The sequence below is a fragment of the Etheostoma spectabile genome, chromosome 18, assembly GCF_008692095.1.
Source record: "Etheostoma spectabile isolate EspeVRDwgs_2016 chromosome 18, UIUC_Espe_1.0, whole genome shotgun sequence".
NCBI classification, from domain to species: Eukaryota; Metazoa; Chordata; class Actinopteri; order Perciformes; family Percidae; genus Etheostoma; species Etheostoma spectabile.
In genome coordinates, this window is record NC_045750.1 from 7,772,212 (window position 1) to 7,797,204 (window position 24,993).

Consider the following 24,993-nt stretch of genomic DNA (forward strand, 5'->3'; position numbering starts at 1 on the left):
CAAATACCTTTTTTCTTCCTTTAATTAAAAAAACAACAACTCTTAAAATACATTAAAAACAGGTTGACAATGAGGTGAATAACTATAATGTTCTGCGTGAGCATCATTATGAAAATGAAATCCTGTACTGATTTTAAAGTTAGAAAATTATACTTATATAAATGGTAGAATCAAGGGCAGGTTGACTTTGTTGATTTAGGTGTAAAGTGAAGGGAACACGAGTGTGGGGTGTTGTTCTGCTTTGTCTTCAGTGGCGCTCTCCGTGTGAGAGGCGGCCTTCATGTGCCTTTGAAACCAGCACACTCCACAAAAGCTATTCACCGCAGTTAGCTAGAGTGCGGGAAGAGAGCGGGAACGTCTTTTGAAGAACCTCAACAGAGTACATCTTTTCTTCCAAAAACGTGGGTGTAGAAAGGAACATTCTTCAATGCAGTTATTTATGATCTGCTGCACAGCCATCAAAATAACCTCTTGTGAAATGACTTATTCCGCTTATGTAGCTCTAATGCAAAATTAAACATATACATGCATCTAGTCATTAAGTCCTCCACAGTTTATAATCAAATTACTTCATAATTGAGCTAAGTGAAAGGCAGATACAAATCTCTAAAGAGTTAACTCCATAGGCAAAACGTTTGCATGGTTTCTGTGTTTGCGCTGTGGTAAAACAAAAACAACAACAGTTCATGTAAACCTCTATTATGGAATAAATAGTCAGCCCCGGAAAATACACCAACCCTGATCTGTTGAGCCTTGAAATACCTTGAGCAACATTTTCAAACAAAAATTTGCTTTATTCAAGCCGGCAGAGACAGACCCATAGACCCAACAACATCATAAAAAGCCAATCAACTACAGATTAAATAAAGAGGCTACCTTCAAAGTCATTCCTAATTGAAAGAGTGCTGCCAGTTGCACTCACGCTTTTATTACTATTGTTCGCCTTGTCAATAAGTGACTGCATATATAAAACAAGAGCTTTATTATTAGAGTGAAAAACAGATCTTCAAACCCAATCTTGCATTCAAGAACACATCTCCCATCTATCAAAATCATTTTCTTGTAATGATGTTCCATTGCATATCAACTGCCTGCTGTTTCAAGCTAGAAATTCAGCGAAAGTCAGACTGAGGGGAGGAAAAACCGAGGGAGATGCACAGTGTGAAAGCAAAAAAAAAAGAAAGAATGAAACTGAATTGGTTCTGCAATTACAAAAAGTAGAACATGAATGCCAAAACAAATGACTGCAATTACAATATTATACATCAATTACTTGAACTGTAATTGGGAAATGTGCTAAAACATCTGTCTGGCAATGGATAACTCGACAGTCACACCACAAATGGTTGCACGGTCTAACAAAAGCCCTAAAATTACTTCAAACTTAACTGTGATTTCAAATCTGAGACCTTTTTAAACGTTAACCTTTTTAGACCTCTCCATCTACTATTTCTCACCTGCAACTCTCTCAGTGGCTTATTTCTGATATTCCTATTTTCTGTTCCCTGGACTCTATTTTCTTATCTCGTTAAATAATTCTGAATAAAATGAAACTTTTAAAAATACCAGCATGATGGGACTGCAGGTATCACCAGCAGCAGGACTGTGCGAGCTCAGCTTGGCTGACTTTGCAGTTTTCTATTTATAGTTAACCTAAAACGTTTTTAGAGACAAAGATAAAAACTAAAAGTAGTCCACAAAACCACCACCTAAGACTTTCTAACTTCCCCTAAGAACTGCATTTTTTTAAATAGATAGAATTGACAAGAAAACTGAAGCACTAACGATGCTTGTCCAAGCATGAACTGTACAATAAAGATCCCCAAGAAACCTGGAACTTATGAGTGAAAACGCAGGTAGTGTTTTATTAAAACAACCATGCATTACTCTTGACAGGTGCTTGACAGGTTATCAGACAGCAAAGTATGCTGTTGTGATGATACTTCGATCAGCATCAGTTAGAGCCCATGCGTTTGTTGGGAATTGTAAAGCCAAACTGTAGCCCTTCTCTGATATCAATACAGGGTTATAAATAAGTCGAGGGAGCAACAAAACAATGACAGCAACAGCAAAAATAACAGCAACAAACAATGTGACAAGCTATAGAACGGCTCTAGATCAGAGATCTGTTACCCTTTTAAAGTCCTGAAATAGGCAGGCTGTATTTGATCTAGTACAATCCACATTTCCACAGGAAGAAATGGGGTCCTATAATTTTCACGTCGCCTTGGAGGAGGTCGAGGAAAACACTGAACCAAAATAGTACGTGGAGTTCTTTGTACAGCCCAATAAATACTCAAAGTAGAAAATACATGGTGAGAGGGTTAATTTTCTTAAAAAAATAAAAAAGGTATATAAGAAATTCAGCAATCATTTTTTTGAGGTTTAAAATGGAATAATTGCTTGCTGGTCTAAACTCAACCACAAATGTTTTCAAAGAAAAGCAAATTGGACGCACATAATTAATAGTAATATATAACTAGAAAATTCCGCAGAAATTTTATCAGTGTGCCTGCTATTGGGGCCCATCCACACACACACACACACAATGGAAACGTCAGTTAGGAGTCAGTTGGTCAACATGGCCGCCAGGGAACAGGGTCATGATAGGGGTGTGTGTTCTGAGCCGTTTTCAATGTGTTGTATTGGCAGTTGGTTCCCTAGCGTGAAAATTTTAAGTCTGATAGATTCCATAGTTACATGTCTGCGACCGGAACAGATTTCCTACATTTTGACCAACTATGAGTATAAGAGATAGAACTGGAGGAGAGAGAGCAATTTGTTTGTTTCAGAGCATCGTCCTGCAGCCCCTCCCTCTGTCCTCTCAGTATCAGAACCTGTTGCTATGGTGATTTACTCAGAGTACGGGCCAGAGTCTTTCTTTCATTGTCTATATCTGCAGTTGGTGAGCCTAGCGCGAAAAGTATTACTCCGATAGACCCATAGTTACATGTCTGCGATTGGAACAAGATTCCCTACATTTTGACCAACTAGGATGTATAAATAATTAAAACTGGAGGAGAGAGAGACATTTGTTTGGGAAATAAATCATTGAATCGTGCCCCAGTTTTAGGATTTTTTCCTGATTTCTCTCGACAGTTGGTAGATCACAGCCAACAATTTAGTCCGACAGACCCTAGTTACATGTCTGCGACCGGAACAAGATTCCCTACATTTTGACCAATAATGAATTTCTGAAGAGTTAAAACTGGAGGAGAGAGAGACATTTGTTCGGGAAACTTCGAGATCTGTACCCAGCCCCACTCTGTCCCCCACTCTAGCTCTGAACATTCCGCCAATACCACACACTTTGGAAAATCTAGCCGTCTGAAACGGGACGATACGTAAACTGGGTTCTGGAGAACCCGTGCTTGATATCTGAACGCCCATTACCCCCAGTAAAGCCCAAAGTCTGTCTTCTTTTTAAAACTTTTAATCAGTTTCTAGGGTTAAAGTATGGCGACACAGCACGGTCCCAAAGAGGGGGCATTTTGAGCGATTTCCCAACATTTCCCATTCATGTTATGGGACATTTTTTGCCGTATTTTTGCCATTTCGGTTAAAACCACGCGGCAAATCGGGGTTTGAAACTACATAGCCGCCATTCCCGATCAATACCCCATTTTGGTGAATGTGTTGCGCGTGTGGCAAAAGCTTTGGGATATAGTGGGAAAAAAAAACAGGGGGAAAAATAAAAATAATAATAATAATAAGTATGGGCAATAATAGTCATTGTGCCGAGTGCTGCATTGCAGCACCCCGGCACACTGAATAAGTTTGTTCTGTCAGATTCTCCTCCAGATTGTGGAACCATTGGCGAACATGTCGTATACTAGACACTGAACATTGTGGAAGGCTTTATTTAAATTTTTTGTATTTTGAGTTTTTGTGTGTTTGTATGTTCTTATTTTGATATGGATCCCCCTGGGTCTGAAATAAAGTTTATTATAATAATAGGGTCAGATTTACTAAGAAAATGGTGCAAATGAACTAGTTTGCGGCCAAAATCTGTTAGTAAAGCGGAGTTCATACTGTAATCACAGTTCAGTGGGGGGGGGGGGTTTCTCTGAGATCAGCAAGCTCAGAATAGAAATGATAACATAATATTATTGATTACAAAATATGTATCGACTTCCCCAGAGGAACACTGTTACTATTACTTAAAACTTTGATATTATTGTCATGCATTTATCAAATTATTAGTACATTAGTACAAACTTGCAAATTATAACGTACTGTAGCTAAACGTTGCCATGGATACAATTTGCTTTGGAGTTTCTAAGATACGATTGCCTTTACATGGATACACTGTACATATTGTACCTCATTCTCACTCCTGTTGTGGGAAATGAGTAGAAGTTAATCATGGCTATTACACACAAACATTTTAAGAGCAGTATTAGCTTTAAATTAATTATCTGGCAGTGATAGGAGACGTATAACAAACCCAGGCAATAACTGCAGCACAATTATTCAAAAATATTTGAGTGTCTGCTTACTATCACAAGGCCGATTGTATTTTGCAAATATCGTAATAATAGATGTTGTGAAAATAAAAAATGATAGTAGAAGGCAGCCACAATAAATGAATAAAAGAAACGTAATTCTTATGACGAAGAAAGCCGCTTGCTTGAGTGTATGCTTCAACATAAGTCCTTTGATTAGTGTTTTTTAAAGTCTCATTTCATTAACAGGTTTTTGCCTTGAGGCAGAGTTATTGTTTAAGTGTGCTGCAAATTATAGAAAAAGGCTGGACAAGTCCAATAAATCTGTTCCCCAGAGAAAAGCTCCTTCTGTCTGAAGTTATGACACACAGATAAAGTGAGAAATAGCAAAGCCCAGATGAAATGATTACACTGATTCAATCATGAAACAGACAATGCACAATAGCCAATAACGTGGCCTCCTAAACTCACATATCTGTCCCGCATCATCTTCAACAATATAATTCAAAGGCTTCACTTACATTACATTTACTTACATTTTACTTACTTACATTGATGTCAATCACTTTCTGTACAGATTTCTGAGTGAAGCGGAAATTATTTTAGATATGTTTTTTAATTATTCTTTATATTCTCTGTACAGAGATTATCACCTGGAGTGCTCTCCCATAAGCAATTATACCATCTGTGGCAATAGTTCTTTGACAAATTCAAAATCTTCCCAATGTTCCCTAAACAAAGAATAATATTCCAAGGACACCGTGTGTTGGGCGAGATAACACACCCAGTGACTACGGGCTGCAGCAGTAACAACCTTTGTGCGAATATTAATGAACATACACAGCAACAAGACCCTGCTGAGATGAATCCAGAGACAACCCTAATCCTATTTACACAGGGAGAGATTAACATTGCACTGATTGGTGGAGACTGATCGTAGCAATGATTTTGGAAAGCAATCGCAATGTGAGGCTGTGTTATTGGCCCCATGGAAACATTAATGGTTGTTGAGAGTGGTGTTGGTGATGACATTTTTTTAACTAATCCTTCTGTAGCTGTAAACTGCAGAGAATAGGCTTTTAATAAACAAGTAATGTGCTTGTAAAGTTAAAACTTAAATATTTAGTTTGAGGCTAAAACTGACCAACGGTTATTGTGCTAAAGCAAAAATCTAAAACTATATTCTGTAATGATTAAGAGGGAATTTCACACCCCAGGAAGGGTGCTGTTGCTGTCCTCATACTGAATCCAATATCAAAACTGTAAATTGAGTACAGATCTGACAACAGTGCTCTCTTTGTCACAGAGGGTGTTCTTCTATCTCTCACAAACCAAAACTAACCTGTTGAAAATAATGATACATAGCTCCTCCAAAGTGCTCACCACAGTAATTACAATTCCTCTTGAGGGTAACATGAATGTCTCAACTAAACCTCATGGCAATCCATCCAATAGTTGAGACATTTCAATCTGGACCAAAAACTAACAATGACGGAGCAACACTGCTAGAACGTTTTCATCTATGCAACGTGTTAAAACAACCTTCTTGAGAAAAAGGGTTTTAAAGTTAATGCCGAACACAGCCGTCAAAGTTGGCCAAACCACATTGGAACCAGACGCTGGTACAATCTCTTCTACCGTCGTCCAGCGTGACTGAGCGCTAGGCTCCCAGCGCTGTCAGTAGTCAGGCAGGAACAACGCTCTGTGGTGGGTATAATAAACATGAAAAGTGGCCTACAGAGAGTCTCTCTGTTCTTTAACAATTCATATATTTGGGTAAATTAAAGTAAATAACCATTTGTTAGTGAAGCAGGAAACACAATGGAACTGCCCCATGGGAGAATGTGCTTCCACATGGAGAGCATCAGTTCGTCACTCTAGGAGGTGGCTTCAGGAGCCCCCCCACACAACCCAACGTGTCGCTTTTGCTGCACAGCATCCTTCACAAATAATGGCTTATTTACATAGATTGGCAAATCAAAGGGGATCTCAAACAACAGCCACAGTGTCAATCAATAATCCAATAACATGAGCTAAAGGTCAAAAAAGAGAAAGTTCAACTGAAAATGTACCAAAAGGCAGCATTGCCCTTATCTGCCTCTGGCCAATCTCCTTAAGTCTTTGCCTGTAAATATTTAATAACCTCTTGGAAAATACTTTCAGTGCTGTTTGCTATCATGCCATACAGATTGTATTTGACCATCACATTCCACAATCTCCTTCAGCATTAGGTTAGGTTTTCTATTACTATTCCTAATAATACTGTGTGGATGTAGATAAAGAATGCTACTTTCCCTGTTCTACTGTTTTCCTTTACGACAGCACATGGGCAAAAACTAAACACGGCAACATGGACAGGATTTTTGGATATTTTTTAAAATGCAAAACACAGGCAGTTGGAAGAGGACTTGTTAGGGATGACTTTGGTCTCTTCTAATTATTTCTAAAGAGTTGCATAAAAATAGTGAAGCTATGACATTAGGCTAGCACAAACTATTTAAAAGACATACAAACAGTAACTGCAGTCTGTCACCTTGTTATCACCAAACCTGTTGTTATAACCATTTAAATGTGTCTCTGCTGCTTGTTTTAAGTGCATGCAGAGCTTGTCGTGATGACACCCGGGTCACACTGTTGTTCTCATTAGCCGAGTGTGGATAAAACGCATGTGAATAAATCTAATAAACACTTAAAAACAAGACATTTTATTGTTTAATGTAGATGCTGTAATAAAAAAGTAAAGCCAGACAGAGTAGCATATTATCTTCTTTTGTAATGTCACGTCAGATGGCAGGCTATTTGCATCATTACATTTAGCTACAATGGACTTGTCAGTTTTTCCGACCCGGCCTATTTGTTCGAGCGACTTTGCAGATGGGAACCAGCTGCTGACCTTCAAGAGTTTGGAGAGATTTCCTTATGTCAAATTTATAAACTGCTATAAAAAATCTTAATGAACAGTGATTTGCTCACAGATTGACAAATCAGACTGAGCACAACAGCTTTAATGGGACACATGGGAGAACTACATCTACGGTGGTAATTTCTAAAATGAGCTGTGTATCATACACAGACTTGCAGCTCCGTGGAAGGACCTTTATCCAATTCAAAGGCGAGAATTATAAAAAAAAGGGGTGAGAAAAAACAACCTGTCAACAGAATGGATTTGTCTAAATGACGGCCTGTCCATGCAATCAGTTTTCCTTTGACAGCACATTTGCGCATCCTCCCGGCTTTTTATTCCTGCTTGTTGAACAGCAATCATTTCAAAAGCACCTGCCAAAACAAATCACAAACCCTGGTTAACCGTATATTCCTAATCCATGACTGGGATGGGGATGATAGTGTTGCAATTTCCTCAGCCGGTTCAATAAATGCCACATCCTTATGCCCAGAGCGCCACAGTGCTTTTAACACCTTTCTCTGGGTTTGATCCATCAAATTCACTGAAGGTACAAAGGACAACAAATCAATAGCTGGCTGCATCAACCCAAGTGCTCTTAATCTAAAACAATTATATGGTCAGGATTGTGTATACTTAGGAAATTCAATACAATCTCCTAAAACTATTCTCTATAGCATCTTTTGCTAAGGTGCAGCTAAAAAAAAAACTAATCATTGCACCCTTTATTTTTAACATAATTAGTATCTCTTTCACTGAACTGCACAATATTCCCACTACAGTTTTATAAATTAGAAATCAACTGTGGAAATAAGGGCTCTAAATCTAATTAGCATCCCAAAGTAATCTCTAAAAACATGTATGTGAATACAGACTCTGTGGGCAACAGGACACAATTTTGGTATCAAAAGTGTTCTGGTTTTCGTTTGTGGTCGGAGTAGTATTGACCAATCACGTTAAGAAGGCTTTGGTTCCATGCAGGTAAACAGTCTCCATGGAGAGTAAAGAGGGAGAATGCATTTGCCAAAATGTAATCTTGGGACCCATCGGCTATGGTCTAATGAAGATTTAGCTTTTTATTTATTTATCTGCATTTGTAGATATCTTTTTATAAAGAATAGCCGAAATGTCGTCTGGACCTAAAAGACCTACATAAAGTATTGACTCAGTTAACAATGACCTGCGCACGGAAGAGAAAGTCTTGGTCGAAATATCCGCTAGCTACATTGGAACCCTAGCAAGATTGCCTGTTGCCCCCAAAGCTGGGTTCAAAATTAACTTTTTTCGTCCATGTGCCAAATGGCTAGTCCACACAGCATACCGGGATGGGAGAAAAACATGTTCAAGTCTCATACCACTGATTTCATTAAAACACAATTAATTAATTAATTAATAAATATATATATATAAATATCTATATCTATATCTCCCCGTCACCACCAGGGACATGAAATGTCCCCATTTCATTAATGTCCTCTATAATTGCTATTTGAGCCCCATACATTTTCATCTCACTGTATCAATCCAAGGCATGGTGGAACAGGGAGAAATATCCCATCTAAATACCTACCTCTTCTATTCCTGCACTACTGTTATGAGTAATAGGATATTTCAAATATTAAACTGTGGAATATGGGCCTATGAGTCCATCATAGGGGAAGGAAAGAGGAATAGTGTTATGGCCACAGATCAAATAGATTTTCTGCTGTTTCAACAACCAAGTAAATTGGATGATATTCTTACAAAGGCTGTTTCCATCCTAACACAATATGCCATGTGACTGTATTACTGATCAGCTTCTTACAGAGAGCCCTGTGTTTATGTGGATTCATATAGGAGTGGGGTTTCCTTTAAAATAACAGAGGGCAAGACTGATGTAAAAAGTGACAAATGGCGGGTGCTAGTGACAAGCTGCCCAATTCTTGTGTAGAAGCTCAGTGGAAGAGAAAGCGGTGTCTGACAACCTGTGGCAAAGAGGCTACAGCTTTGTTGTAAATGACAGATTGTCATGAATAAATGAAATCTTACCCCACATGGTTGGAAGATAAGCCCGTCGACTTCGTGGCTGACCTGGGACGTGAAGCTGCCTTCCAGTAGCTGCAAAAAAAATAGAAAATGAAGAGGACACAGTTTCAGCCAAGAAAAAATGATAAATGACAAGATAGATAGCTGAAAGCTTTAGCTGGGAACACATGAAATGACATTGATTTATAAAGTCAACTACAGCTATGTATGGAGTCTGCCAACAATACCCGACTCCATCAAAACCTGAAACTATGCACCAATCTCTTTGATCGACAATGCATGACTGCAAGATTAATATGCAACTTGACAGCCCAAGCTGAGGACCAGAATAGCAACAAATCGTTAAGTTCCTGAAGACTGAAAAGAGTGGTTTTCATCTCTTTTATTAACGTCACCATCCACCAATGGTATAGTAGAGAAAAGGAACCTACAGCACCATTATAGAAGAGGAATTCCCAGGAGACGTGGCAGAGCTACTGCATGACAAAAGCACATTTTCTACATCATGGAGCACATCAACAGCCATGGCAACTACAGCAGGGAGAATTAGAGGCACTAAAGTAAGGCTGAATATACAATCTGCATTAGAAAAACTCCTTCCCCCATAACTAAAAAGATGTTTTATTTTACAGCAACTGAATAAAAAATACAATTACATTAAAACTTTTTCCCTCCAGCTATATTTGATAAGCAGCACCAGCCTCATTTTGTCACATCAGAACCAAATAAATTAGATGTTTTTTTGAAGTCAATTTCTGATTTAAAAAAGAAAAATAACGATTCTATATGATAAACTGAAACGTTTAAACTCACCCTCCACTAAGGCTATTGAACAAACGTAGTGCCACAAAGACTGCCCATGGCATATGGCCTTATAACAGCAACATAAGACAATTTTACTAATGCATTTGAAATACCATAACCACCTTCAGTACAACATTGGCTAAAATATTTTTCCTGCACGCTACACCTTAAAATAATCAGGTTTGCTTTAAGGGCAACTTCAGGATTCTAGGAAAATGTCATCCTCCTCGATTCTTCACGGTTGATGATTCTCAGGAATGTCTATCAATTTAAAAAGTGAACATGAGATATGAGATGAAACACACACAGTACAGTGCACAGTAAATTCAACTATGTCACTTTCACATAAATAAAACTGTGCATTAAGTTGTACGTTATGTTCTTCTCTTTGCAATGGATGACTGTTCTGAACAGAGTTTATTTTCATACTACACTGGTATGAAGGGACACCTGCTGCTGCTTGGAAGGTAGGAAATCAATATAACACGTATCAATTGCCTTGGAAAATGTTTGGCTATAATGTAATACCAAATGCTAAATCAAATATATGATTGCATAAGTACACAGAGCAGAATCTCAATGCTTTTTGAAGAGTAGATTTGAACAAAGTGAAAGTGAAAACTTGTCAAGTGAACTTTGCTATTCTGTTTGTGCATACAGATGGTTAATATTTTTAGGCAGGCAGGAAATAGCCTTGGCCAATAAAATAGAAAGCATATGCATTAGTGCACTGCAGCGCATATCAGGTATCATATCCAGGCCAAGATGAACTTAAGCAGAGAGCAATGTATTTTAGCCAAGCAGGAAGGTATGGAAAGGTGGAACAACTGCGAGCGGACTTACAGCACAGGCCAAAAGTTTGGACGCACATCCTCATTCAATGCTTTTCTTTTATTATATATATATATATATATATATATATATATATATATATATATATATATATATATATATATATATATATATTGTAGATTATCACTTTAGGCATCAAAACTATGAATGAACACATGTGGAATTATGTACTTAACGAAAAAGTGTGAAATAACTGAAAACATGTCTTATATTCTAGTTTCTTCAAAGTAGCCACCCTTTGCTTTTTTGATAGCGCAGCAAACCCTTGGTGTTCTCTCAATAAGTTCCATGAGGTAGTCACCTGAAATGGTTTTCACTTCACAGGTGTGCCTTGTCAGGGTTAATTAGTGGAATTTCTTGCCTTATTAATGAGGTATGGAGGACCATCAGTTGTGTTGTGCAGAAGTCTGGTTGATACACAGCCGACAGCCCCATTGGACAACTGTTTGATTTAATATTATGGCAAGAACCAATCAGCTAAGTAAAGAGAAACAAGTGGCCATCATTACCTTAAGAAATTAAGGTCAGTCGGTCTGGAAAATTGAGAAAACTTTGAACGTGTCCTCAAGTGCAGTTGCAAAAACCATCAACTGGCTCACATGAGGACCGCCCCAGGAAAGGAAGACCAAGAGTCATCTCTGCTGCTGAGGATAAGTTCATCTGAGTCACCAGCTTCAGAAATTGCAAGTTAATAGCAGCAGCTAACTAGAACAACTGTTAAGAGGAGACTGTGCAAATAAGGCCTTCATGGTCAAATAGCAGCTAGCAAACCACTGCTAAGGAGAGGCAACAAGCAGAAGAGATTTGTTTGGGCCAAGAAACACAAGGAATGGACATTACACCAGTGGAAATCTGGGCTTTGGTCTGATGAGTCCAAATTTGAGATCTTTGGTTCCAACCGCCGTGTCTTGTGCGACGCAGAAAAGGTGACTGGATGGATTCTACATGCCTGGTTCTCACCGTGAAGCACGAAGGAGGAGGTGTGATGGTGTGGGGGTGCTTTGCTGGTGACACTGTTTGATTTATTCAAAATTGAAGGCATACTGAACCAGCATGGCTACCACAGCATCCTGCAGTGACATGAGACATCCCATCCGGTTTGCGTTTAGTTGGACCATCGTTTATTTTTCAACAGGACAATGACCCCAAACACACCTCCAGGCTGTGTAAGAGCTATTTGACCAAGAAGGAGAGTGATGGAGTGCTGCGGACCTGAACCCAATCGAGATGGTTTGGGGCAGTGGTTCTTAACCTGGGTTCGATCGAACCCCAGGGGTTCGGTGAGTCAGTCTCAGGGGTTCGGCGGAGGTCAAGACACACACCCGACTTATATGATTCGTGATGACACGCCCCGCTTGGCCATCATCAGAAGGGTTCGGTGAACGCGCATATGAAACTGGTGGGGGTCAGTACCTCCAACAAGGTTAAGAACAACTGGTTTGGGGTGAGCTGGACCACAGAGTAAAGGGAAAAGGGCCAACAAGTGCTAAGCATCTCTGAGAACTCCTTCAAGACTGTTGGGAAACCATTTCAGGTGACTACCTCTTGAAGCTCATCAAGAGAATGCCAAGAGTGTGCAAAGCAGTAATCAGAGCAAAGGGTGGCGACTTTGAAGAAACTTGAATATAAGACATGTTATTTAAATTTTTTTGTTAAATACATAATTCCATATGTGTTCATTCATAGTTTTGATGCCTTCAGTGATAATCTACAATGTAAATAGTCATGAAAATAAAGGAAACGCATTGAATGAGAAGGTGTGTCCAAACTTTTGGCCTGTAAGGTCAAAGGTCAAAGGTCAAAGTTTATTTATATAGCACATTTACAAACAGTCACTACCGCCCCAAAGTGCTGTACAATTATAAATAACAACATAAGAAGAAGGCATAACAAATATCCAGTTAAAATTGAATATGCCAAAAACAACAAAAATACAACAGATAAAAAGCTTTGCTCGAATCAATACAACCACAAAATGTCACAGCTCAGCTTGTGTTAAAAGCCAGTGCAAAGAGATGAGTTTTTAAAAGTGATTTAAAACTCTCAATAGAGGAAGCTGCTCTAATGTTCAGGGGGAGAGAGTTCCAGAGCTTCGGACCTGCCACCGAGAAAGCTCTGTCCCCTCTGGTCTTCAGTCTTGTTCTGGGACAGTCTAAAAGCACCTGGTCAGCGGACCTAAGTGCTCTGACTGGAGTGTGCAAAACCAGCATATCGGATAAATATGATGGTGCCAGCCCATTCAGAGATTTAAAAACAAACAATAAGATCTTAAAATGAATTCTAAAAACGACAGGCAGCCAGTGGAGAGACGACAGGACGGGGGTGATGTGGTCATAGCGCCTTTTTCCTGTCAGCAGGCGTGCATCCGCATTCTGTACTGCATATAACATTTTGTAAGTTGTCCCCTGTCGGAATGAAAGAAGACCGTAAAATTAAAATTATTACATTTGAATTAACAATGCCTGCATCTATGTCCAGCTCGGACATTTTAATCAGCAGGCATGGTCAATTTAAGTGGCTGTTGATTAGGAGATAGCAACGTGTTGATGAGATATGGAGACTGTCAACAATCATTAATATAACATAACTACATTTGCACTTCATGCAATGCTGGTTAACCATTTCATAGACAGCAGCACTGCAGGCTCTCCTGTAAAAAAAAAATGCCTTTGACACATTTTTTCCAGCATTAGATCAAACTGGTCCGTCTCAACTGCTTGGTGGATAACCATCTATGACGACACATTAAGTCTTTCTCAAAAAATGTCTTTGAAGTGAACAGATACAACTGTATAATACATCAAATAATATTTGATGCAAAGTAGGACATTTATCTAGTCTGGATATCACCAGACCAAGTCAAGCTAAATGGATTTGAGATTGAGCATTGGTCTGGGGAGTCTGCTCTGTATTTTCTCTGCACAAGAGGCGTGACCAGCAGGCATAGATCAAATGACTCTGTACTTAATTGGATAGTCCTTCAACCAATCAGACCAACAATCCGGGTGACATAGAAGCGACAGCGGCATCTACGCTGCGCTTCGGTGACGTTCGGTCAATTGTTAACTGAAGTAGGAGAATTAAACGTGCAGGTTTCCAGACAGAGCTGCAGGGCGAAATCAAATCTCCGGCAGAGTGGGCAGCGTTTACCCAGTCTTACATTTATCTATATTTTGAAATGTATGAAGATGCAAATATGCTAGTACAAAGACACAAATGTCTGAATTATTACATGAAATGCACAGAGCTAATGTTATAAAGTGGCGTCCCGTCCTGGCTAGCTTCTGCAATACAATAAACTTAATGCGATCTCTAATTGATTATTTCTTCTAACTGTAGAAAAAAAAAACACAGCGGCAAGCGGCGATTCGCAGGTTCAAACCTTTTTTCTGAATAGCAACTTCATAGTAATTTCACACATGTGGTCCAACATCGTTATAAAACATATCCTGCAAGCTTGTTAATGGCCAACACAAAAACATCTGCTAATAAAGCCGAAAGCTGCGATTCCAAGCTCGAACCTCGCTTTGCGTCATTCCACGTCCAGTTAATGTGCATTTAAAGCGCCCCTAGTGGTCAATTTGAATGAGACTTGCAGTGTATGTGTGAGGTCGATATGTAGACATTTCCTGGAGGTTTTGTGTCGATTGGACAAACATCTAGTCATTTATAGCCCAATTTGCGCTTTGTGATGACTGGACAATAAATTTGTGATTTATAGCAAAATGTGTGTAATGCCACTCACTTTTCTTGGGCTTGTAGGGCCCTAGTGGCGTATGTATATAAAACTGTTCTATATTGGGTATATTTGAGGCACATATCTGAAAATACCCTGTGAGTTTTGTGATGATTGGCCTTACGGTTGCTGATTTGTGTTCATTGATGTCCAGAGCCATGCCCCTTTCAAAGTTCATTGGTCAATAACATGTTTTATACAACTTGTAATGAGCTTGATCCATTCACTGAAAATTTGGTAACAATCGGAGCTACGGTGTAGGAGGAGTTCTCAAAAATTTGTTTTTCAAAGAAATCAAAATAGCAGAAACATTTTCTAGGTGGACCTTAAATGATCCTTGAGGATTTTTGTAGAGCACATTAAGTTGCACCTGTGTGAGAAATTTCAAGTCAATCGGACTTGCGGTGTTGGGGGGGTGGGGGCGAGGCCTTTCAAAGTTTGCATTTTGAAGCCTTAATTACCGTGCCACTATGTGGCCGATTGGGTTCATATTTCCACAGAAGCACATGCACAGAGCCGGCACAGCAGACAACAAATAATAATAATAATAATAATAATAATAATAATAATAATAATAACAGACAAACATAGAAGGGCTCTACCGCTTCGTGGTTTGAACCCTAATTATGGGCGGGTCCTTTCTTGAAGTGCCATGTTAAAGAGTTTTCTCGTAAAATACAAAGTTATGTTTACATGCAGTGCTTCTTACCAAAGCCCGAAAGAATGTTCTTTCTCATAAAACATTTACAAAGCAGATTTAAAAAACAAAAAACAAAAACCATTTAAAATCGTGCATTGTAACATCCATGTTTGCTAGCACGCAGTCTTCTCTCCTGCCTTTGTTGGCACAATGCTACATGTTTTTGCTTGTTCACCCACATGCTTACCCTGCATGCACGATACAAACAAATGGTAACCCACACGAAAAAACAAACATTTCAATGTCGTGATTTTTTTCTATTGCACTCTCCAGCGTTTCTATGCGTAAATTGAGGAAAGATGTACATTAAAACAGGTGGATGCAAACACACCTAAATGTGGTTGGGAATGATTTTCTTACTTATCAAACAGAAAACCGACCTTCTGGTCTCACTTAGGCTTTCTTTAGCAAATAGAACCTGTCATTGGTTTGGTGAAACTCTGCAAAGCATGGCTGTCTAGCTGCAGAGCACTCCGATTTTATTAGATATTGTTATATTTTTACTGCAGGATGATTTCACCTTTTCACTAAATACTTTGATGCAAAACATCACTGCTTCTCAAAAGATGTGTTTCAGGGACGGATGAAGTGAAGTCATCAGCCCTCAGAGGAGCGCGGTGTACATTTAACTACAGCCACATAAAACCATTTGGTCTCTGCTGTATCTGAAACGAAAGCAGAGCAACATCAGTGCTCTCCAGAATGATGATTGAGTCACAGCAGATCACACAAAGCTTGACAATCAGGCTGACATGGAGAAGGCAGATAGCCAGACTAAAAAGAACGGGTGCCTCGATGAGGGAACGGCATGTAGGCGGTAAGATCTGGGAGTTCCATTTCAGTTCTCTTGCCATCTTAGCACACCCACCCACCACCTTCATCGAGCAGTGAACCCTGGATGGAGAGATGAGCAGAAAGAAGAATTCCACTCACACATTCTCCTACAGTAGGGAAGTTCCTTGGAGTGATAATGCAGAAAGGGGGCAGCCACCCTGCTTTCATGGTAAACCTTTTAGAAAGGAAACACAAAGTTGTGCCTGGTACAGTAGGGGTGTGTGGGCTGAGGCGAACAACAAAGACCCATTAAGTGCTTTCATCGCAGACTCCAGGGCAGAGACAGGGCAACGCAAGAGCTCGGAGCGGGACAAATCAACTGCTAACATGCTAAGCAATGTCTTTCCTCTCAAGATGTCAGGGTGATGGAAGTCAGACCATTTTTCTATGCAGGGTTTCATTTTTGGGCTCATTTCACAATAATGAACTTGATGTTACGGATAGCATAGAAATGAAAGTATACCATACACATTCACTGTTTTATGTAGTCTGTCATCTACACAGCAAGGTTAATTCTCATTAGCCAATCAAAAAAAGTCTAGTAACAATGTGAAGTGGTAACAGCGATCACACTGTTTTGTGTCAGATCTAGGGATGCAACTAATGATCATTTTCTTTGTCAATTTTATTCAAATGTCTTGCTTGTCCAACCAACACTCCAAAACCTAAATATAATAATTTCACAGTGACTAAAAACAGAGAAAACTTTCACATCTGAGGAGCTGAAACTAGGGAATATTTTTTTTGCTTAAGAAACATTTTGCTTATCCAATTTTTTGTTAAAAAAATAATACATTTTCTTTTGACCAACTAACCGACCAACACTTCCTCATATTTAAAAAACAGAAATGGTTGATTGCCAATGATTCCCAAAATGAAATTTATGAGCGTTCCAGTTAGCGCCTGTGATACGGCCGCAGGGGGGCTGATTTGAACATGTGACCGCAGTGGTGGTTTTAATCAAATGTCTGTTGTTTTTAACATAGTCCCGCTTTGCCAGACCTCCCACACGCTACGGAGCAGAGGTGGGTCTGGCTACTTCACATAGCATTCCGGTATAAGTGAAAAACATGCTGTGGTTTATTGGCATTTCTTTAAACCAATCAAAATTGTCATGGGCGGCGCTAAGCTCTGCATGGAGCCGCTGCAAAATAGGTGTGCGAGAAAGTTCAGATTGGACAGATAGTTACAGTGGCAGTTAACGTAGTTAACACATAGTTGACGTTGTGAAACAGAACTAATTAAGTTTAGGCAACAAAAATACTTAGGGGTTAGTAATAAAACATCGTAGGTGGGCAAATTACACTTCTGACCTTGATTTTGACTGATTTCCTGGTGTGACTTTGAATAACAAAGAGTAAAGGCCTGTACATTTCTTAAAGCGATAAGCAATATGAATCAACACATATGTATCATGTATTCATAATATGTCTATACCTTATGGTTTATTAATATGCATTTGCAAGAAAGACAACGAGCATGGTCTCATGAACACAGTAATACCGTGGCTCACTTTCTGTACCGTGGCTCACTTTTTGTATCAGCTTTTCATCAACACATCTGAAATAATATGACGCACTTTCCATTTCTGAAGCCTTTGTGCTTTCCTGTGGTCTGCTCATCCTCGTAGCTCTGAGGAGGTTTAGGTGTGGGGGCTGAATCAAAGGCAGAGAGGATGGATTGATATTCCAGTCAGACCACAGGGATGTTGCTGGAGGCTCCTTTCAAGCCTAATGTGAATGGTCCTCTGAAGCCAGTACGCAGGTCCTTATTAAACAGAAAGTCCACATCAGAGTGTAGGGGCAGGGCTGCTAAACCACCGGCTGGCCTGAAGTTAAACAAGGTTACCGTCTGGAGAGGTTTAACGTCCTCTGACATCTTATCTTTTGATGGATGTTAGACAGTTCATAAAAATAACTATACATTTTACACATTCATTTGTGGTGACTGGGAAAAGATAACATTTTAAAGAGTAAACCAAATAAGGGATGGCATAAGATTACAAATATGGGGCACAGCATGAAATTGAATTGTGGTATAAAAAACAACCTGCGGCGAACAGAACAAGTGTCATGATGGGTGACTAGCACCTCACACTTCCTACCATGAAATTAGAAAAAGTTAGCAGCAAGACGATAAAGACTTCAGGGAGCAAAAAATCATTGCATTGAAATTTATAATCTGAGCTGAGGCCAAGGGACACTGTCGGAGTTTACATGTCAATTTTTAATTATGCCATTTCGATTCTCAAATGATTAATCTATTATCAAAACAGCTGGAGATTACTTTTCTGATTCAATTAATTGTCTAATCATTTTAAACATTAATGGAAAAAGATATTTTAAGGATAATAGAGACCATGGAACCTGTCCATGCACCTGGCGCAGCACAAAGCCCGACGCAAGTGTCTTTGCTAGTTTAAGACTGATGCAGTTGGCAATTTCCTGTCCAGCGCCAACATCGTTTAAATAGCAAATGCACCTGCCCCATCTGTGCGCCCATGGGCATGCTGGTCATAAAGGGAGGTGTGTTCAGCTGCATTCTTTGCGTCTGGCTAACTTAAGGCAGCAGAAAGTGAATGCGCAATTGACCAACAAAAACATGGTCTAAAGTCAAAAACGCAGAATTTCATTGTTATTTTAACAGCGCATTAGTAAAATGTGCCTAGGGTTATGTACAGTGCACGCACACTATGCTTGTTCCACACAGGTGGACGCGCAGCAGCACACAAACATGCCAAATATTAAACATAAAAATATCACAATGTGAAATAGTATTACGATATAATCTGCTCACGCTCTTTCACTTCAAGCAAAGGCAGATCTCTCCTTCCTGCTTAGCAAATCCACCATCATAATAGCAATGTGCCAGTATACAAACGTGCCTGGTTTTAAAAGGGAGTGGGAGATGGCATTCTGATTTGTTTATTACACGTTACACACAAAACACACCTTAATAAAACACTAAATACAACCCTTCTGAACCAAGCGACTGGCGCACAGACCCTTTATCGGCCGTTAAACTAGCAAAAGTAGATTTGTATATGCCCTAAACACACCTGCACCAGGCGCTTTACGCTGTGCGCTTAGATCGTTAAAATAGGGCCCAATGACTGCGCTCTGTAATATTAGATTCATTCACTTTTGCTAAGCGTTTTGAAAATCAAATTGTTATGCTCAGGTCACAGCTACATGCACGGCCATTAGGACAGTTGAGGCTGCAAATACTGGTGTTTGATGTTTTTTGCCCCAACGTTTCCTTCCAGGCAGCGCGGCAATGGTTAGGTTTAGGGTTAAGGTTAGCTGTTGGAAGGCGACATTGGAGGCAAAAAAACATCCTTGAGCGCAAATATTGGTGGAACAGAATACTGAAATGGACAATAAAATAGGTAATGCTAAACAAATAAACCAAACCGGATTAAATCATCATGTTGTAATGATGGTACTGAAGCTAGTTAGACACCTCACCGCCCCATCTCTGGGAGAGAAAAGATAAACGGACAACCACAAACACAAAGAGGTGACGAGCCAATCCCACATACTCAGACACATTCAGTCACATTCATACAGACAGCAGACAGAGAGTCCGTGTAAAGAGGTGGTAACAACAAGGAGGGAGGGAGCCCTTCTTTGAGCTCCAACAGCATGCTGCTGTATTATGCTGTCTAAGACACAGTAAGAGAAGAGACTGTCTCTGCCCTGAGCTGGAAAGTGCTTGTGTCAGACAGAGAAGAATGTTTTACTGAAGGTGTACCAAAAATATGCTTCCCTAGTTATAGAAGGGAGATGGAGCCAACCAATCACAATTTATATACTTATTGAGCTAAAACTGTCAATGAATGTGAAATTGTATTGTCTCACGACATTGTAACAGCCGTCTGATCAAATTTTTAGTTTTATATTCATATTAGTTGAAACTTTAATTAATTAACTACGCTTATGGGTTAGCAGAACAGTTGCCAATTAAACACAGATAAACAAAAAAGTGAAATAGAAGTATTTAAAAAAGGAAATTTTGAGTTGCTGCTGCTAAAAGCTGTGTTCAAAACAACCTTTAATGAAACAGTGATGGTCTATTATCACCCCCTGGTAAGTGAGGGTGATTTTTATGTTTTTCCGATTATATATGCAATATTTTTTTAAGTGTATGGATTGATATTCCAGTCAGACCACAGGGATGTTGCTGGAGGCTCCTTTCAAGCCTAATGTGAATGGTCCTCTGAAGCCAGTACGCAGGTCCCTATTAAACAAAAAGTCCATATCAGAGTGTAGGGGCAGGGCTGCTAAACCACCGGCTGGCCTGAAGTTAAACAAGGTTACCGTCTGGAGAGGTTTAACGTCCTCTGACATCTTATCTTTTGATGGATATTGGACAGTTCATAAAAATACCTATTACATTTTGCACATTCATTTGTGGTGACTGGGAAAGATAACCTTTTAAGGATTAAACCAAATAAGGGGATGGTATAAGATTACAAATATTGGGGCACAGCATGAAATTGAATTGTGGTATGAAAATGAACCTGTGGTGAACAGGACAAGTGTCATGATGGGTGACTAGCACCTCACACTTCCTACCATGAAATTAGAAAAAGTTAGCAGCAAGACGATAAAGACATAAGGGAGGAAGAAATCATTGCACTGAAATTTATAATTTGAGCTGAGGCCAAGGGACACTGTGGGAGCTTACATGTCAATTTTTAATTATGCCACTTCAATTCTCAAATGATTAATCTATTATCAAAACAGCTGGAGATTAATTTTTTTGACCTGATCGCCTTTTAAAATATATTTACAGATTTCCTTGTGTTTGTCCACTTTCAGAGTGAAAGCTAGTTAGCCTAGCCTGCCAAGTTCCACTTTTGAGGGGAATACAAACAGCATGACATGTCCTCCCAAATGTTACATTCTGTCAGGGGACAGACAGCGTACCGTTAATCCAATACTTTAGAGTTCCTTGAAAAAAAGTGAAAAACATATTCATAGAATACACAGTGTGATGTTTTCCAGTTCATAGGGCACCACAGAAGTCTCTTGGTAATGTCAACTCTCAGATTTCAGTCAGCCAACCGCTGGTATGTGAAATGGCCTTTAAGCTTTAAGCTTAGATGTGTCCAAAACCAGTTTTATTCTCCTTTGGACACCAAATAGAAAATCGCACACGCACGCACGCACGTGATGGGAGAGCGCAGTAAAAAGAGAAGAGACTAATGCTGTGTTCACAGCATGTGTTTCGAAATGTGTGTAGCAATTACATTCAGTACAGCCAAAGTATAGACGTGAATTCACGCATGACGGACAAAGCCAATGACACAATGCAAATACGCAAAATTTGTGTCATTGTCATATCACCTTGAGTTGAAATATTTCAACTTGAGCAATCAAACTCACGCAGGTAACGGGACGCAAAACAAATTTTACAAGGCCGGTGTAAACAAAATATAAGGGCATGTGTCAGTGTTAGACTAAATAAGTGGACAAACGCAGAATAAAAACAAAAGTTCAAAGAACATCTGAAGAAAAACACCTGTTGACCTGACCCGGAGGTTGCATGTTCTTTTCACTGAGTACATCAGCTCTGAGCCTGGAAGGCACAACGGGAGCAGGAAAGCAGAACGAATAATAAGAGCGGCTATACTCGATGCAGCCACATTTTCACCCGCTCTCTCTACAGTGAATCCGACGTTCACTGTATAGAAGTAGTGCATCATCAGATGTTGCGTAATGTCTCGGAGGCTTTGAAGAAAACTAGAAAACTCAAAGCAAACTGAGGTACACAAACATTAGTCATCGAGTCCATGTTGTGTGTAGCCCTTATACAACAGTCAACATGTTTCCGTTTGTGAGTGGGTGCAGCTTGTTCTTCAACCTAGCGGTGGAGGATGGGTGTATTACCAGGGCCAGAGGTGCAGGCAGATGAATGCTTTATTTGGAGTGCATTTCATAAACTGAGTAGGACACGGTTGTGAGACATAAACAATCAATCTTCCCCTGTTGAAACATTCCCACATTTTAGCTATAAATTAGAACAAATACAGTAGGTTTACGGGTCAATAAGACAGATTTTAGTTTTGTCATTTTCTAGCAAAAGGCATTTTGTGAATTGACAGAAAAACATCTTAATTTGTATTTGAGTTGATACAGCAGACACGGAATAACTGACTAACTCGGATATCAAGCTCAGATTCAGCACAAACACAAAGGAGACAAAGACGGAACCCAGGGTCTTGCTTTTCCATCTTCTGTAGACTCGAGAGCTGACAGAGGGGTGAGGTCAGTGACCAACAGGAAAACCTGCAGACTGACAGCACTCAGCTAATGAGACATGCTGTTAAGGAGCTACTTTTATTATCTGGCCTTGCCACTACAAAAAGCAAGACTCTGAGATCGGAGTGCAACAACAAGAGAGAAACCATGAGGACATTTACATTGAATTAAGGTCTGGTGATGACGAATGAGCCCACTGGAGGGAAAGGTGAGTCAGGAAAAGAGAAATCGTCTTGTCATTGCAATTATGTGGTTGGCTGCAGTAACTCAATACACTGTCTGGGATCAACACTTAGGCCTGCTACACAATTGTTTTCCTTTGATGAGAGTATTGATGGAGAAACTGTGCGAAGCATGAGTTGCAGTGCACACTCTGAGATTTGGTAATTCTCTGCACTAATTCTGCAACCCTGTCATGCCTCAGGGCCACACCCCAACCAGACGTGACAGTCTCAATCAGCACACTTCAAGTATATTAACGATAAGCCTGAGACCTTAATTGCGATGTCTCTTAATAAGATTCAGCCTAACCGCAAATTTGGCACGGAATCGTATGACTATCAGGGAACACACAATCAGAAAATAGAAATCAGAAAATGCCTAGACAGTCTGGAAGTCAAGATAAACTACAGCCCAGTAAACAAAATAGGCACCCAGCGATAATGTACTTCAGCAATCTAAAAATCTATTCAACTTCACTATTTACATTCTAAAGAAAGGCAATTATTTTGGCTATTTTGTTTTCTGTACATGCTGAGATTTGGTTTGAGCATTTGACATTCTGTCACCAGAAGACTCTCTCTCCAATCTGGACCCCTGGAGGCGGGTGATGGCCTGTGTTCAATTGGAAATACCAGGATTTTTTTAAGGGGAAACTTGATTCATCTTAGGCTTAATTTCTTTAGAGGTGTGATAAATGAGCAAGGGATATTATATATTCTGAGAAGAAGCAAGACAAATTAACACCACCTAATTTCCTTTTGTAATTTTAATGTTATCATCAATTGTGACTTTATTAAATCTGACTCACATTTAATTACTGTATGATCTGAAAATGTTAGGCCTATTCAAGCAGGGTACACCTCACAGGAGGTTTCATTTTAGAGAACTGATAAACTACTCCAATTTAAAATGTTCCCTGCTTTAAAAAATGATGAACTTAGTAGGACAAATGGAACCAAACTTTGTGGATTAGGCATAATAGGGTATATTGTGAATCTAGACAATGTATAAAATTGAGTTGCATATTAAACTGGTCCAGGTGGATGAAAATGGATGGATGGATGGATATATACATCATGTTTTAATGTTAAACATCCATGTGGAACGCACAGTAAATCCTTAAGCTTAACTATATCTATGGACGGCTACCACAGTGGCTACCTTACTTAGTAAGCGTATCGTCAATGTTGTGTAAATGAAATTTTACTTTTTTTCACAAATAGGCCGATGAAACATGCATAAATGAAACATTAAAATCAAGTTTGAGTTGGAAGAGGTTATTTTTACTTGTTAGGGCCACTCTCTATGGAAATGACAAAAATCACCATCAGATGTCTGAAGCCCCAAAACTGTAACACTCATTTCTATAATCCTTAGAAGAATATGAATTTCTACCTTATAAACAGATTCTCTGTGGAAATTGCCAATTCTGTTGCCGTTAGCGAGCAAAGAAATGACAAGACATCCGAGTCTTAACTAGACTTCTAAATCCCTGAATGAAATACACAGATCTCTGCCAAATACATTCTTTGGTCAACGTACCAGTGTCACCAGTGTACCAAAAGAGCGAAATTTCATCTTTATGTATTGTTAATGTTGGCCATATAATGCTGCTGTGTGTACTAAATGTGCAGCAATAGCAAATCACATCAAAAGGTATTATAGTGCACTACATTGTACATCAACTGATACAAAAGCTTATTTGACAATCGGAATACGTGCTTAAAGGCTTGCTCATAAAAAAAGGGAATGTAGCATTATAATTAAGGATGTAGTGCTATATGTGCAGAACTAGTACAGACAGCAGCATCTACAGAATTCATTAAAACATATTTTTTATCAGCTTTTCATTTTAGTTTTAAGTCTGGAACCAACACTGAGATTACATCCAGGACAAAGACAGAAAGAAACCAAAGCAAGGGTTTGATAAATGGGGAATAGTTTGTGTATATTGAGCCAAGGATGAGATTTTGATACTATGGGTATCGTATAGAATCAACGGAAGATTTGAATTGCCTGTATAAAGACAAATCAAACAAAGAAATAAAGTGAACAATATGCATTGTTATATGTATTAACTTTTTATAAATGCATTTACTTTTAAAAACAAAGGTTAAAAAGGCAATTATGTAGCTTCTAACACCTGAAACAGCTGACAGTCAATGACAAATGTAACTAAATGTACAGTCAATAGTGTACCTCCAACC

At 39.2% G+C, this 24,993-nt stretch overlaps 1 protein-coding gene across 1 annotated transcript in view; it reads right to left on the bottom strand.

Moving 5' to 3' along the window:
• Positions 1 to 24,993, bottom strand: part of rngtt (RNA guanylyltransferase and 5'-phosphatase) — an 85,230-nt gene that overhangs the window by 20,453 nt on the left and 39,784 nt on the right. The window contains exon 12 of the mRNA XM_032543264.1: positions 9,376 to 9,444. Coding sequence (XP_032399155.1) covers positions 9,376 to 9,444 — 69 coding nt within the window. The remainder of the gene's footprint in view (positions 1 to 9,375; positions 9,445 to 24,993) is intronic.